Below are 19,024 nucleotides of genomic sequence, written 5' to 3' on the forward strand. Positions count from 1 at the left end.
TGTCACCATAGATAATGTCACATCATCATTGAGAAAAAATATTACATCAGTAGTTCTATTATTTTTTTAACAGCGGGTACCAAATTAAAACTTCAATCATACATTAGGTATAGTTATAAAAGAAATAAAATTTGGGTATCAAAATAGAACAAAAATAATATTAATTTAGTTACCAAACTTGTAATTTACCCTGATAATTTTTAATTCACCCCGAAACCAAACGACAACCGTGATTTGTGGGAAAAATAGCCAAGCAGTGTGAGCGTCAGGTGGATTGGCAGCAATAATTTGATTTCCACAGCACAGCACAGCACAGCCAATGAGCCAAACCAAACTCTACAGCCTGTCTCCACCGACACATATGGCAATAGCACCATTGACTGTCATCAACACCCCATGTTCCCTTTTATTTTTCTCAAACTAATGCCTCATTTACACCCTGTTTTTCACATTAAAATTCTGGTAAAATGCCTAATCACTCCTAAATAATCTATCCAACCCTATTGCAAATTGCCACAATGTCTCATTAAACCGCCATTTACTGAATGTCTTTGGAAATTTTAATGTTCACTGCTATTATAAGAGGAAGTCAATCAGATCGCTTAACAATTTTATAAAATTGGTCTGATTGCATGACGTCTTCCGCATGACATCTAAACTAGACTTTACAGAACAACGAGAGATGTACAACATTTAAATTGGAGAAGATGCCGTATCTTCCATGCATACATCTTCCCAAAGACCGTTAGTTCTATTCGTCTTCCTCTACATTATTCAATCCATCCTGATTAAAAATAATAATTTTTCCCAGCACCAAACCATTATCACATCAATTTTGCCATTATTGACCAAACAACGAATACAAGACACGCCAAAATGATTAAAGAACAATAGGAAAAGCTTTCAACTTGTTTGACAAGACAAAACAATTAAAAAAACAAAAGAACCAATTGTATGATCATAAAAAAAATGAATTTTCCCAAGCTGTTTATTTTTTTATTATTCTTATGCATTATATAAATAAGAGGCAGTGATCCATACACAAAAACAATTAAAAAATGATATGTAATTACAGTATTTATAACAAAATAAACACCAAACTCCGTCTTCTTTTTCTGGGGATTTCTTCTTCTTTTCATTGTTTTTGTTTATCCAACAAGCATTCACCAGGCCCTTCCAAAAATCCATCCTTAAACAAATGCAGATCACACTGCATCTTTTACCCGGAGAACTGTTCACCTTTGTTTCCTTTCCTATCATTTCTCTTTTTCTTCCATCTCAATACTAGAATGTCATATATTTATTGACATAATCGGGATCGAAGCGTGCCAAACATCCAACATCCGATTTCCAACAACTTCCCTGCGCAATCGAATCGGAACACGATTTAAGTCGAACTAAAATTCAAGTGAACAAAACATGAGGCATAAATTAAACAATTCAATGGTAACCTCATACCAACCACCAAATCCCCATATAAAATTAAGGTCAGCCAATAATAAGTATAGTTCAATTACACAACAAATCTTGCCAGCTGATTGTGAAAGCTTTAATGATAAGAAAAACATATAATAAGGCATGGGAATTAATTATATGTAAGGTTTTGTTGGCAACGAAGTTGTGGTGGGGTAGACAAGCTGGGCAGCCCTGTTGGGGTGTTTTCTGGTCACATGGATTTGTCGGCAGCCAAGGGAACGAACTCGACAAATATTTTCGACCTATTAGTTACATATGATTCTTCTACAGTTCCATCTAAACACTACTATACTTGTACCAAAATGATTTGTATTGTATAGCTTTCTCACAAATGATTCTTCACCATTAACAAGTTCCACTCCCCAAAACATATATTCTACGCTTGGCAATCCTTGCTTGAAAGGTAAACCGAGTATTTATCGTCAAAAATCACTTAAACACTATAACAAATTTAGCATTCCTCTCTCTAATGAGAGATTGATTAAAGAACGATTCTGATGTCCCATATCAACCTGGTCTCACCCTCCATCAAATTATGTGATCGTTCCTTAATATGGCAAGATGTTATTGGTTCATTTCGGTAATGCTAAGCAAAGTTAGGATCGCTCCCCGGTTTCTTTACCATCCACTCACATATGTTTAAAAGTTAAGCCTCCATCACCAAAAAGATGCCCCTATGCCATGATTCCTATATGTCCCACCACCTAAAACAACACCATCCAACTTCTAACTTAATAATCATCACTCCCTCAACCTCAATCTTCCATTCTCTTATACACACCCTATCGACTAATTTCGAAGCTAAATACTAATCTTTTCTATCTGATAATCCACAAGGTACTAGCAGAGTTAAGAGACTGCCATATATCCCATGTCTATATATACTTAAGGGTATGGGTCACTGAGCGGCGGGTGACGGATAATATCTAAAAACAAATCAACTAACAGCTCAAAGTTTCATAGTTTGTGTTTATATCCCAACAAGAATGAATTAACTGGATAACCTAAGCAAATAAGCAGAGAACAGTTACAGAGTTAAATTAAACTACAAGAAAGAAGAACAATACCTCTCCTAGGTTTGGAGGCAACCTTAACAGCTGCCGGTTTCTTAACTGTCTCGGTTTCTTCTTCGGGAAACAAAACCCCATCGATTCCCTGAACCGAAATCCTTCCATCCGTATAAATATCAGGGTCAAACAAATAAGCTGATCCCTCACCATGCCCGAATTTCACCGAACCATCAGCCTCCTGAGCAACTACCTTATGCGGCAGCCGCAGCGTGTCGTATTTCACTTTCCCGAACCTCCGGACCGCATTGTACATACTCTCCTCGGTCTGATACTCGGGGATAATATGGTAATATATATAATCTGCTCTGGCGCCCCAGGCTCACTTAACTGATCGGTAGTAAGCTTCGCCATAGCTTCGTCGTTGGGAGCCAAGACTGTTATAACATAACCTTCGGAAACCAGTCTCCCCATTTCCGTTGCCAAAGACGTCAAGTTTACTAGAATATCGGCCATTTCGTTGTACCCGCCGTAATGCAATAAAGTTTGGATGAAATCTTTAACTTGGTTCTCGCCATCAAAATGATGGTGAGCTCCGCCAGGACCCGGAGCCGGTGCTGGTGCCAGTGAAGGACCCGGAGCCATCGCGTCGTAGATTGGGAGTACCGGTGGTGCTCCAACTGGCACCGGAGCCGGCTTCTTCAACCTATGGGTGCGAGGATCTACTTCAGGCGCACCCTCAGGTAATACGGCGGTGATTGACCGGAGATTACGTCTCTTGTTGAATTCTTCTATGACGGAACGAGGAATAAGAAGCTGGTGGATCCCGTGGATGACTCCGTCGGGTCGGATCACGTCGTCAGGTCGGACCAACTCGGCTGAGTCAACAGCTTTTCTGCCGGTGGATTTGGAAGACAAGCGTATATGGTCATCGGAAAGAGTGGTGTGTTTGACGGAGCCGGTTTTTGGGTCGGGCCATTGGTGGGAACCGATCCGTTTAGGGATAATGTGAAACAGGAGAAGGGTTTGCAGGGACTTGAGGTTTCCAGGTTCAAGCAAGAAGCGCTTGAACTCGGGGTCGAGTTGACGCTCCAAGGCTTCGTTACGAGGAGCAAAAATGGTGATATTGTGCTTGCCAACCGCTTCTTCAAGAGTCTGGAGAAGCAAAGCTTTCTCCACCAGCTCAGCTAACTCAGTGTAATGCGAGTCAAGAAGAGCAACGAGGACTGAATTAGAGTTAATCTGACCCGAACCAGACGAAGCAAAGGATTTCCCAGATGGGTTATGAGGCAATGCAGCTATGGCGAAGGAAACAAAAGAGAACAAAATGAAAAAGATCTGGGAAGAAGAGCCACCATAGATAGAAGAACCCATGGTGCTCAAAGGAAACTGAAAAGCAAACAATCAAAAGATGAGATATTTGAAGATTGTGGTGGGTATTGATTGAAGTGAGGTGCAAGTAAGATGAGTTTAGAGGAACAAATGTGGAGTTTTGTTACAAACAACAATGGAGACGAAGAAGAGGGGGAGAAGGAAGAAGAATAAAAAGGAGAGGGCTTTTAGGTATGTGATGAGAGAGAAGCTGGAGTTAAGAGACAGGCTGGAAGAGGGGACCACTCGTGGGAAGATGGAGAACCTGTTCTGTCACTTGTCAGTATATTGCTTGGCTCGGCTTCTTAGTTCAGACTTTTAAGACTTGAGCCAAATGACTAGGTTTGTAAATAAGACCAAACAATTTATTAATTATTCGAGATTAATTAAGTTAAAATTTGATAAATATTTGAATTTAAGTTAAATTTAAAAAATTTAAGCTCACAAGTTTTTAAACTGAATCTAACCTTAATTTAAAATTTTAGAATCAAATTAAATTTAACTATTCTCAAACTGACTCATTTACCGTCCTAGTTAAGACTTAAAGGCATGTGAATGAGAAGGCTAGCCGAGGCTAATACAAAAGCTGGCTTAAAGTGAAGGCAAAGGCAATCTGTCGGTGTCCTAAAATGAAGAAAAAGAGAATAGAAAAATGTGGCCACTTTGTTTTAACGCTAAGCCTAAGTCCCCCAAGGAATAAAAATGATACGCAAGCTTTAGTCTTCCCGCTGCCTCCACCGGCCGACCCCTCGCCCACCATTTGATTGTTTCTCTTTCTGTTTCCTCTCCAAAACACTCACCATTTTTTTACTTATCAACCTCCCTACATTTATTTTCCCTCCATATATCAGTCTAAAATATACTAGTTTAATGTCAGGTTAAGGGAGTTGAAAATAAGTTATAATTGAAAATTTTATTAAATATGTATTTTTTTTAAATAAACTCGGTAATATTTTAGGTTAAAACTGAAAGTATTATAATAATAATTTATTATAATTTATGTAAATTATATAATTATTTTGGTGTAATTTAAATAGTTGTGGTTAAGATTTTTCGGTTGTAATCGAAATTATTATCAATTATTTAACTTTTTAAAGTAGACATGTAACATTTTAAGTTAAAACATGTTGCAATGTAATATTTTCGGTTGTAACAAAAATTATTATCAATTATATAACGCTTTCGAATAGACATGTAATATTTTAGGCTAAAACACGTTGTAATGTAATATTCTCGGTTGTAACTGAAATTATTATTAATTATTTAACTTTTTAGAGTAGACATGTAACATTTTAGATAAAAATCTAATGTAGTATAATATTCTTGATTTTTAACCAAAAGTATTTTTAATTGTATAAATTTTTAAACAATATAACATTTTAAGTCAAAACTCGTCACAAATTGACCTTAAGTTAGGTAACTTTATAGTAGAACTACCCTCCCTCCCAACACAAAAAAAAATACATGCATCTCCAATATTTTTCATAAATTTATTTTTAAAATTTTATATCTAAAACTCAAATTTAACAATAAAGGTCACTCATTTGTAATTACATAAATGGTCATTGAAATAGGAGTAAGTTTCTCTTTTCAATATTAAATTTCAAAAGTAATAAAACAATCATTAATACTATTATTTTATAACAAATTAATCATTCGATCGTTAACAATCGTTACCCTAATAATGGCTGATGTGGCATGTTATGATAGCTTACTTGACACCGTTTGGCTACAAGGGATAATAGTAAACTACATAAATGATCACTAAAATATGAGTAAGTTTCTTTTTTCATCATTTCAGTTTTAGAAGTAATAAAACAAACACTAATACTATAGTTTTATAACAAATCGATCACTCGACCATTAACAATCGAAGCCTTATCTTCATTGCCACAAAGTTTGACACACATCATAGCAACATTTGGAGTAAAGTCCATCTCATCTCAGCAATCAAATATGATTTGAAATGGAGGATGAGTTAATTTGTTTAACCAAGTGTTGTTGCAACTTTGTAACACTCTAATCCCAAAGACTCGAGTGTCACAGGGAATCACTAAAGTGGCTGACCATTTTTTAAAACCATTTACTCATACCTTTTAAAATAATTAATCAAATATGAAAACATACGTTTAGAAAAGTGGAACTCCTTATTTGAAAACTCAATACATAAATGCATAAATAGAATATTATAAATTGATCGAAATAGTAACCATAACCTCTACATGCCCGTCGAGTCAACATCAATGTACTCTGGTAATCCGTCAAGTCAATATCTTGTTAATATCTTTTAATAAATGAGGGACCTAAATGCTAAAATCGAATACTTGTGTGTCTATTTAGTACCTAATTATTGAAATTATGGACTAAATCAAATTAATCCAAACTATTTAGTCAAAATTTTAACTATATTGAAATTTTAGGACAAAGACGAAGTCTTGCCGAACTTGGAGGATCGATTCTACAATTCGTCCATATCCCTATATCACAAACCCCAAAATGACATAGTTTTGGTTAAGTTATTTCGGTCAATTTCTCCCCTTTTTCTATGATTCATTTTCTCCCTTTTTCTAAACTATAGCTCATTGATTTTCTCTCTAACCTAGACCAAACTCTCTCGTCGTTCGGTTATCACTGTCCTCGACCGTTTTCATCAATCGATGTCTAATATCAAAATACACCGCTCGAACCGTCTCGCTCTCCTCATCATGGATCCAACCTCTGATCATCAAGAAACCCCACAAAAATTTATAGATCTAACCAAAACCTCTTCGGCTACCCTTCTTCGGATTCCACGATTCCACCGTCCGATAATGATGGTTCTTTGACTCTCGTCGATGAGAGGAAGGTCTTCACCGTCAGGATCCTCCAACCTTAGTCTAGAACACCGTTTTGTTTTGTTTTAACACCTAAACTATTATTTGTGTTTCATTTTAGTACCTAAACTTTTATTTGTTTCAAAATCATACCTAACGTTTACTTTTTTTCATTTTAGTACTCCCGTTATTAAAAACTAAATAGAATTGTTGCATGTGACATTTTATGGGCAAATTATATCATTCATAACTTAATTATCTTTTCACTCTTATTTTTGTCACTAAAGTTTAAGAATTTTCAATTTAACTACTCAACTTTCAAATTACACATGTGAATCACTTTTATATTATTATTTTATTAATATATAAATAAAATAAAAAATCAATTTGAAATTTAGAGTGATTAAATTAGGTTTAATTTGAAAGTTAAGTAATTAAATTAAAAAATTAAACTTTAGTGACCAAAATAGGAGTGAGAAGATAGTTGAGTGATAATGATGTAGTTTACCCATAAAAATTTCATGTTGTAACAATTCCGCTAAGTTTTTAACGGTGAGGTTCCAAAACAAAACAAAAAGTAAATGTTTGGTATGATTTTGAAACAAGTGAAAGTTTAAGTACTAAAATGAAATAAAACTAATAGTTTAGATACTAAACGTAAACTTTACCCTAAAATTAAATACATAAAGAATATATATAAATAAGGACAAGTCTACATCGCACGTCGCATACCGCAACACACCACTAAAGCGACGTACCGAAACACGCCACAATCAAATTTGTCCTTATCATATAAATATTAAAAAGTATAAGGATTTATTTAAAATTGATCATTTATTAAAATTTAATTATAATTTAAATTTAATTATAATTTTAATAGAATTATAATTAAATTGTAATTTTTAATAGAAAATAATAATTAATTTAAGCAATTTAATTGTTTAGAATTAATATTTTTAAGTTATATAAATTAGAACCGGCCATCAGCATCAGTCACCGTCGGCGACCACCTTCACTCTCTGGAAAATCAACTGCTACAATATTCAGAGCTTCAATTCATAGGAAAATAATTGCTCCTGTTATTTTTCTTAAAAATGGGTAAACTACACGTTTAATGCCTAAAGTATTACTTTTATTCCGTTTTAGTATCTCAACTTTCGATTTTTTTCAAAACCATACCTAACGTTTACTTTTTGTTTCATTTTAGTGCCCCCACCGTTAAAAAGTTAATAGCACATCTGACGTGGTATTTTTATTTGGGTAAACTACACAGTTCATCACTCAACTATCTTCTCACTCTTATTTTGATCACTAAAGTTTAAAAATTTTGAATATAATAATTAAATTTTTGAATTTTTCTATTTTGATCCTATCGGACTATATTATTATTATTATTATTATTATTATTATTATTATTATTATTATTATTATTATTATTATTATTATTATTATGGCATGATAAATTAATTAATATTTAATATCAAATAAGATTTAAAATAAAAATTTATAATTTTAATCCAACCCTTAACCCTTAAATCCCAATCATCAATCTAAACCCCAACCCCACCGACATCACCCTCCGGCTACCACATAAGAATCCCTTGAAAATTTGTTTGCAAACAAGAAATAAATGAACACGTAGAAACAAACTTAAATGTCAAGAATACATCAATCAACATCATCTTTACGAAGACAAGTTAAGAAAAATGTAAACAATGCTCAATACCCATAATTGAAACAACAAAAATCTTAATTTTTTTTATAAAAACAAAAACAACAACAATAAAAGGGAAAGCACATGAAGTGGATGATAAGGAAGTTGCCATTCATGCTTCCCCATTTCCTTTTAAAATGTTGCAGTTCCAAAAAACTAAAACTAAAATAAAGAAGAGATAAAGAGTATGAAACAAAAACAAAACAAAAAATCTAGGTTTTTTTATACTTATTTCCTTGCACTTTCCCTCATTTTTTAGCCAAAATAAAGATAACATGAAACACTCATCTCCCGTATACCTTTCCGTACACGAGATACAGATGTCCCATCACTTTTAAAACAATTCCTCATTTGAAAACCCATAAAAAATTTGATTTTTTTCGATTTGTGAAAACATAACATTTTAATATAAAGCAAAACATTGATTGTAATATGTTACAAAATTCTACTTAATTAAAATTCAGAGCATTTTTAATACTTTGATTATATGCCAAATAAGTTTTTCCAAAATAAACTACATTGTCCTAGTGTCACTGATGAGTCAACCTTAATTGATGATCACCGCTGCTATAGCTACACTCCTTACTCAGTTAATCTCTGCTTCTACCTACGCGTGGAAATAAAACACGTTAAGCATTTACTTAGTGAGACATAATATTGTAAAAAACATTAAAGTATACATAAGTATCTCATGGTTATTTGATTTCAAACTAATTCACACCATCCATAAGGATTAGATTAGTCCCTCTTATTGAAACCAAACTTCTTTCATACTATCATCATAAACATCTTTAGCATTTCCATCATACTTTTCTTTCTTTCATTTTTCAATTTATTATGGCAGTCCTTTCCATGCCTTAATACATTCGTTCATATATTTTTGTTATGGCATCCTTTCATGCCTTAATGCATTCGTTCATGCATTTTAGTTATGACATCCTTTCATGCCTTAATGCATCCATTCATGCATTTTAGTTATGTCATCCTTTCATGCCTTAGTACATCCGTTTATGCATTTTAGTTATGGAATCCTTTCATGGCTTAGTGCATCCGTTCATGCACTTTAGTTATGGCATCCTTTCATGCCTTAATGCATCCGTTCATGCATTTTAGTTATGGCATCCTTTCATGCCTTAGTGCATCCGTTCATGCACTTTAGTTATGGCATCCTTTCATGCCTTAATGCATCCGTTCATGCATTTTAGTTATGGCATCCTTTCATGCCTTAGTGCATCCGTTCATACACTTTATTTATGGCATCCTTTCATGCCTTAATACATCCGTTCATACATTTTAGTTATGGCATTCTTTCGTTCCTTAGTGCATCCGTTCATGCACTTTAGTTATGGCATCCTTTCATGCCTTAGTGATAACATAGTTAATACTATAAAACATACATTAATTTAAACATTCTAATTTGAATCAGTATGAATCTTCTTCATCTCAAATAATTACAATAATTGTACTCACCTGGTAAGCCCCGCTTAAAAGATGTAGAGATGGTTAGCTAATCAACAACTTTATATTTCCCCCTTTTCTTGATAGATTCAGGAGCTTGGTTACTATCTACACAAGCATCCATTAAGTATACATAACAAACCAATGTTATTATACTCCTTAACATTATACTCTAATAAGATTCAAAAATATCATTATTTCAATTTCTATAACAATTTCAACCTATCTTGTAGTTCTAAGCTCATTAGTATCGGTACTACTACCCTGGTATCAATATATCATTCAAAAATCCATTTCCTTAAATCTCATATAAAACATCCACCACTTAGTTTTAATCTTCTTTAATCATTCCTTAAGCTTACATGTAACACCCCCAACCCGTACCCAACCCGGATACGAGTCTGAGGTGTCACATTGACCAATCAAAGCATATACTTTTATAAAAACCATAGAAAATTTAAAATTTCTATTCTATAAAGTAATTCTTTTACATAAACATGTTTAAAACCTTAACAGACTCCATCAGAGCGTACATATATAATGACTTAGTTACATGACAACATACTAAATTATATGACAATACTTACTTTACAAAATATTTCTGATCTGAACTTTGTGCGGAGATATGATGCTTTACGGATCCGAAGCTTGATCTTCTGACTTATCGATACCTACATGTAAGACACTTACACACTAAGTCATAGACTTAGTGAGACATGTAAATACATAAAGTAAACTAACAAATGCATGAACATCTTATGTAATACATATTATACTTATATACCTATTGAACTCATCACTAACATGGTTATCCTTACTTATTTCCTTGTCATTAATTCAATTCCATCATATGAGCATATATTGAACATAAACGTATAATATAATTTCAAAACATAACAATACATGAATAATTACTATGATCATATCATACATAACCATATAACATCTTGTATCTCTATTACACATATGCACTTGTTACCATTATTATCATATGATCCTAACTTATCACTTATACATATCACATATACCATTTCATGAGAAACACACATATCATTATATCAAATTATGTTTTCTTTTCAAAGCCCATGCACACTATTGAGAACTTAAGGTATGTGAGTACATAGAGGTTGTGCACAATGTTGTCACCACAACTCGTATAAATCCCACTAGGGGCGCGTAGAATTTGCCCCGTAGGACCACTATGTACCGAAAGACCACTGTGTCCCGAATGACCACTATGTTCTGAAGGACCACTATGTCCCGAAGAACCACTCCTTAAGAACCATATACATAATAAAATGGACCAAATAAGTGTACCGAAGTACCACATATACGTTCCACAGAATTACATATATGTCCCCAAAGGACCACGTAGAACCCTCGACTCTTGGCATGCCAACTATACCTATAGCTCTCATAACACATGACATGGGCATTACTTTTTATATCTTTTCACATATTCAAGTAGGCACATAGTTCACTTTCACATAGCATATTTCCATGTAATTCACATTCACTTATCACATAGTTTTCACTTTTACTTGTATTCCTTTTCACATTGTTCATAGTCATGATTCTTATCTCATAACACATGTTCGTATATACATGTTCTCATACAATCCCTTCATTCAATTATAACGTCTAATATATCTTATTATACTAACATGTATTCATATCATTCATTTCATATACATAATATATCATATAACATTCTAATAGAAACACATATGAGTCATATCACTTTCACATATATTTTATCATATATCTCATGATCACATGACCTATTATCATAAATACATGCATTTACATAGTTCACACATAAAGATGCATTCAACAATTAGACATATGCATTTACTCATATACCATACATCTAACACCATATCACTACATGTTTATGCTTTAGTACTTATATCATATAATATCGGAATTAGACTCATCGCAAGTCTTAATTCCATAATATAACGTACACTTACTATCATGTACTCACCTGGTCTCAATGAACACTCTTAAGCTCTTATTTTCTTTGCGTATCTTACTCTGCCAACCTATCCGAACTTTGCTTTCGATCGATGTTTACACAATCATATATTTATACTATCAGTATTCCATTGATATACTATAATCTATAATTTCTTATACTGAAAGAAAGATTTATTCCATTTCCCATTGAAGTGCATCGGTACATTCTATAGTGTATCGATGCATTCTTTAACACGTGCATCGATGCACTATCCATGCATCGGTACACAAATCACCTTCGATGTTCTAATCTTAAGGGGGTGCATGTGCATCGATGCACTAATTGCATTCGATGTTCATTTATTTGAGAGTGCATCGATACACATTGAAGATGCATCGATGCACACAACCCAGAAATTATATTTTGAGCTTGAAAATTCTTACTTTGTCCTCAAATTCTACTTATTAACCCCTCCTTATACCATAAAATTTATCTATACATATGTAAACCTTCTTATAACATTATAACACTTCACTATCCCTCATAATTCACCATAATTCTTGAATCAGAGAATTTCATCAAATTTTCTATGTGTTCTTAGTTCAATTCTATCACCTCTAACTTCTTAATTAACCCTTTGACAAGTCAAATCCATCCTTAGAACTTCAAAAATATTTCTATAACAAAAGTTCATTTCTAAACTCTTAATAGAAATTCCTTTCTATTTCTCTCTTTTTGGTGTTTTAAGCTTATATAAGATTTACTTAAGCATATATAACACCCAAATAATCAAAACTTACTTAATATTCAAGAAATCAACAACTAAAATCAAACTTACCCTTAACAATGGAAGCCAACGCGAAGTATGAAGAAGAAGAAATAAGTTTTCCTGAAAACTCTCCCCATCCCCACGTGTTATCTTCCTAAATAAGGGAGATAAAAATATCCTCCAAGCTAAATTAACATAATAACCTTATAATCCTTTTATATTTACCCTTTATCCAATATTGAAATATTCTTATAAAAATCCTTAAACTTTTCAATTTCCTAAATTGATCCCCAAATTTCAAAAATTCTCATTTTAGTCACTGACCCGGATTTCAGGATGTTACATTACATATCACTTAATTTTACCAAAGCAACCCATAATTTAAAGGAAGAACTAGTTAATTGAAGTTTACCTTATACCATGGAGGAGAGCACTACCCACGTGAAGAAAAAGAATAGAAAATGCCTTACTTTCCTCTTTTCTCCTATTTAAAATCCCTAATAAGAATATATTTTTAAATTCATTCTCCCTCTTAAAAGAGCAAAGTGCCCTCTTACTTTATCTATGGATACAAATTAGTCTAAACACTATTCCAATTCATTTCCTCATCTTTTACCACTTATTCAAATAAATCTTAAATTTTCAAATCTTTTCAATATAGTCTCTGATATGATATTTGGGGTATTACATAACACATTTCACTAGATCACCACCAAACAAAAGCAACATTGTCCCCCTTTTACTTTCACGGGCCTAATCATAAAATTAAAATGAAAAGAATAATAATTAAAAAAGAACAAGAACTTGATGAAGATATATATGGACTGCAATGTTATTTTTTATTTTTATTTTGTGTGTGTGTAGTTTCACTCAATAGTAGCACTGCCTTATGCAACGGAATAGAAGCAAATGAAAGAAAAAAACAAGGGCTAGTCTGGGTTTTTGGGTATTCTTTGTTTAATGAAGATGAAGTTAAGGATGGTTTTAGATCGATATTAGGGTTTAGAGATTTAGTATTAAGATTATCGATTCTGATTTTGATTTTAAACTTTATTTGACATTAATAATAATAAATTTATCATGTCATACTAAAAATAATAATAATAAAATAATTCACGTCATCAAAGAGAGATCAAAATACAAGTAATTTGAAAGTTTAATGATTAAATTGAAAACTTTTAAATTTTAGTGGCCAAAATAGAAGTGAGAAGATAGTCAAGTGATGAATCATGTAATTTACCTAAATAAAAATACCACGTCAGCTATGCCGTTAACTTTTTAACGGCGATGTACTTAAATGAAATATAAAATAAACGTTAGGCATGATTTTGATAAAAATGAAAGTTGAGGTACTAAATCGGAATAAAATTTATAGTTTAGGTACTAAACATGTAATTTACCCTAAAAATTTGTAATTTAATTATAATTCTATTAAAATTATAATTAATTTTTAATAAATGATTAGGTTTAAATAAATATTATACTTTTTAATATTTACATAATAAGGAAAATTTTGTTTGTGGTGTGTTTCGGTACGTTTCTTTAGAGGTTCATTACGGTGTGCGCCGTGTGCTGTGGAAATTTTCATATAAATGGACAAGTTTACAAGGCATGTCACATACCACAACGCACCACTAAAACTATGTACTGAAACACACCACAATCAAAATTGTCCTTATTATATAAATATTAAAAAGTATAAGGATTTATTTAAAATTAATCATTTATTAAAATTTAATTATAATTTTAATAGAATTATAATTAAACTATAAGTTTTTTATTAAAAATAATAATTAATTTCAGTATTTTAATTTATTTAGAATTAGCATTTTTAAGTTATATAAGTTAGAACCGACTATCAACATCAGTCACCGTTGGCGACCACCTTCACTCGTCAAAAAATCAACTACTACAACATCCAGAGTTTCAATTCGCCAAAAAATCAACTGCACTTGTCATTTTTAATAAAAAAATGGGTAAACTACATGTTTATTACCTAAACTATTACTTTTATTCTATTTAGTATCTCAACTTTTAATTTTTTTAAAACCATACCTAATGTTTACTTTTTGTTTTATTAAAATTTAATTATATAATATTAAAAAGTATAAAAATGAAAAATTGTTTGCAAACCGAAAACAAATGAACACAAAGAAACAAATTTAAGTGTTAATAATATAGCAATCACCATCACCTTTACGAAGACAAGTTAAAAAAAATGTAAACATTGCTCAATACCCATAATTGAAACAACAAAAAGCTCAATTTTTTTTTATATAAAAACAAAAATAGAAACAATAAAAGGGAAAACACATGAAATTGATGAGAAGGAAGTTGTCATCCATGCTTCCCCATTTCCTCTTAAAATGTTACAATTCCAAAAAAGTAAAACTAAAATAAATAAGAGATAAAGAGTATGAAACAAAAAAATCTAGGTTTTCGGTAATACTTATTTTCTTGCACTTTCCCTCGTTTCCAAGAAAAATACAGACAACACACTTCACTAGATCGCCACCAAACAAATGCAACATTACCCCCATTTTAGTTTCACGGGCCTAATCATAAAATCAAAATGAAAAGAATAAAAAAAGAAGAATAACAAGAACTTGATGAAGATAGATATGGATTGCAAGGTTATTTTTTTTATTTTTTTTTGTGTAATTTCACTCAATCGTAGCACTGCCTCATGCAAGGGAAGAGAAGGAAATGAAAGAGAAAAAAAGGGTCATTATGGGTTTTTAGGTATTCTTTGTTTCATGAAGATGAAGTTAAGGATGGATTTAGGTTGGCATTGGGGTTTGGAGATTTAGGATTAAGATTTTTTTTTATTTTGATTTTAAACTTTATTTGACATTAATAATAATAAATTTCTCATGTCATACTAAAAATAATAATAAAATAATTGACGCATCAAAGAGAGATCAAAATACAAGTAATTTGAAAGTTCAATGATTACATTGAAAATTTTTAAATTTAAGTGGCCAAAAAGTGAGAAGACAATCGAGTGATGAATCATGTAATACCTAAATAAAAATACCACGTTAGTTGGGCCATTAACTTTTTAATGGTCGGGCGGGGTACTTAAATGAAATAAAAAATAAATGATAGAAATGATTTTGATAAAAATGAAAGTTGAGATACTAAATCGGAATAAAAGTGATAGTTTAGGTACTAAACATGTAGTTTACCCAAAAAATTATAATTTAATTAAAATTATATTTAATTTTAAATAAACCCTTATATTTTTTTAATATTTACATAATAAAGATAAATTTGTTTGTGGTGTGTTTCGATATGTCGCTTTAGTGGTACGTTGCGGTGTGCGACGTGCGCTGTAAAATTTTTCATATAAATAATATAATATATGATATATAATAATATAATAAAAACAAATATTCATATATAAATAATATAACATATAATAATATAATAACAACATATATTTAATAATAAATCCAAATGAAAATAAAAAATGTACATAAAAATATATAAAAGGGTAAACTATGTGAATAGTCCTTTTTGTTTAGGGTCGGTCAGACTTTGGTCACCAATTTAAAAATTAAGGGTAAATGATCCATAACATTTTAAGTCTATCTGGTTTAAATCTCTCCGTTATTAACCCTTAACAAATATGTGACATAGCTGAATGACTAAAATTGAACGGGAATTAACAACTGAGGAACTAAAATAGAACGGATCGATAACATTTGGGATTAAAATCAGACGGATCGATAACATTAGGGACCATGTACCCTTAATTTTTAAATTAGTGACCAAAATCGGTATGATCGAAAATAAATGAGACTATTCGTGTTGTTTATCCTATATAAAATGAAACTAGATACGTTAAGAATGTAGATATATAATATATGTTTTTATATATCATATATAATATTATTTATATATGTATTATTTACGTATTTAATTTTATACATATTTCTATTCACTATCATTTATTTTTTTTATTTTCTTTTTATACATACCTTATTTACATCTTTTTAATCTTCACTTATTTTCTAATTTATATATTACTATTTATTTTATTATATTTTTACTTATATTTTTTATATTTATTTTTCGTACCTTTTATATTTTAAAAGAAAATAATATTTTATTACACATTTTTAATTATTTTATTAATTATTTGTAATTAAATTCAATTTTAAACTTTTCATTATTAAGTTTAAATAATTTAGAATCATATTAATTATTTTGAGATTTATTTTCTTAGTCAACATACAAGTATTAGTGTAAAAGATATCAGGTTTTTCTAATTTTTATATATTTTTTTATATAAATAGGTATTTTTCTTATGTACATGGGAGGGAGAATGAAATAAAAAAAATGAAAAAGATCAATAAGTGTTCTCTTATAATTAATCTTTATATATATATATTTTATTTTATATATTTCTATGTACATTTTTTTATTTTCTTTTTATTATTTATTATTATTATTATTTTCTTTTTATATATATCTTCTTTACATAACCATTATAAAATTAACAGTGTTGATAACATGTCATCATAAGATAATATCACATCAGTAATAGAAAATAAAAATATCACATCATCATCAATATTATTTTTTTAATAATATACGACCAAAATAGAATTAAAACATAATATTAAATATAATTTAAAAAATGATATTTAAGTAATCAAAATAAAAGTTAAATAATAAGTGAGTGATGAAATGTGCAGATTATCCTAAATAATATTAGTTAGTGATCGGTTCAATTAACATTTAAGGTATGTTGGACACCATAACATAGTTACGTAAAAATATAGTATTATCCTAATAGTTATATGAAAGTGTAATTATCGTATTTTCTAATTTCTTATATACTTATATTGATTATATAATTATATTTTAATTATTTATATCATGTTTGACTGTATAAACTAAAATTACACAGTTATATAAATTTAAATAATATTGATTATAAAATTAAATAGTATAATTATTTTCATAATTACACCAATTATATTAAATTTAATAAGATTAAAAATTACACTAATTAATCAAATATATCATTTTTAATATGTAGGATGATTACAAAGTAGTATATGTTCATAACTTTTTTAACCAATTGAGAATGCATATAAACCCCTGCAGACAGGGATGGACCTAGAGGGGTCGGTGGGGGCGATTGTCTCCCCTAAAATTTTTAAATTACTATATATTTTAGATATTTTCTTTGTATCTTCTATTGAAAATATATTTCCACCACCCTAAAATGTTATAAGTTCTCCACTAATTAAAATTTTATAAGTTTGTCCTCCTAATATGAAATCTTACGACCATCTCTGCCTGGAGACGTAGTTGCTCGAACCCAAAATATCTATTAAAAATAATATTTCCTTTAACTATTGAGTCAACTTAATAGATTCATTAAATATATCATATTAATGTAATTACATTTAAATATAATTAATATATTACTATTTAACACGTCTTTAAAGTAATTAGAATATAATTAACAATCAATAATTAGTAAAAATACTACTTTCTGAAAATATAAAGTTGATAGAGTTAATATATAATTTATTTTTTCTTAGAAAATAATTGTTTTTCAAGTAAACAATCGGCAGCATAGGTGGTAAGTACGAGTTGAAATGATCCTTTCACTTTATTAAAATAATATTTTCTTGATTTATTAAGATGCTGAAGTTATGATAATATGCATTTTTTTAGGAAAAAATAATTAAATCTGACAGCCTAACAATACTTAATAAAAAGTGGAGCCAAAATTAAGGGTACGTTTGTTTGCTGTAAAACTAATTACGAAATTAGTTTTTTTCTGAAATTTTGTGTTTATTTCATATAATTCGTTTTTCGAAAAATATTTCCTGTATTTGTTTCACGTAATTCATTTTCTGGAAAATATTTTCCTGTGTTTGTTTCACGTAATTTATTTTCCTAGTAACAGAATTTCCTTTGTGTTTTCTGTAAAATGACTTACAGATTCATTTTCCGTAAGTCATTTTCCGAACTTTTCACTTTAAAGCAAAAATACTCAAAATAATTTTATTTTATGAATTTAATATTAATAAAATATTTTAATATCATTTTCATCAAAATATTATTTATTTAAATATTTAAAATATATTTATTAATATTTATAATAATATAACATTATATTTTTAATATTATATAAAATAATCAATTATATTATAATAATATAATATAAGATATTATATTTTTATTTTAATAATATATAATAATTTTTTTATATATTTAATAATAAATAATATTATTTATATATTTAAATAATATTTTAGTAAAGATATTTAAAATATACTAATTAATATTTTTAAAATATAATATAACACTATTACTTTAATAAATAATTAATATAATTTATAATATTTTATTTCACTAAAATATACCAATATTAATATTTTTATTAATAAAATTATAAAAATAATATTTAATAATAAATAAATTATTTTA

At 29.8% G+C, this 19,024-nt stretch overlaps 1 protein-coding gene across 1 annotated transcript; it reads right to left on the reverse strand.

Moving 5' to 3' along the window:
• Nucleotides 1-958: 958 nt before the first annotated feature.
• On the reverse strand, nucleotides 959-3,971 carry LOC120131239 (fasciclin-like arabinogalactan protein 17). The gene is given in 3 exon segments (XM_039148279.1): nucleotides 959-1,362; nucleotides 2,544-2,841; nucleotides 2,844-3,971. Coding segments are annotated over 3 exon segments (1,374 nt in total). The 5' UTR covers nucleotides 3,858-3,971; the 3' UTR covers nucleotides 959-1,300.
• Between the last annotated feature and the right edge of the window lie 15,053 nt (nucleotides 3,972-19,024).

The sequence above is a fragment of the Hibiscus syriacus genome, unplaced genomic scaffold, assembly GCF_006381635.1.
Source record: "Hibiscus syriacus cultivar Baekdansim isolate YM2019G1 unplaced genomic scaffold, ASM638163v2 tig00110551_pilon, whole genome shotgun sequence".
In the NCBI taxonomy this organism is placed as follows: domain Eukaryota; kingdom Viridiplantae; phylum Streptophyta; class Magnoliopsida; order Malvales; family Malvaceae; genus Hibiscus; species Hibiscus syriacus.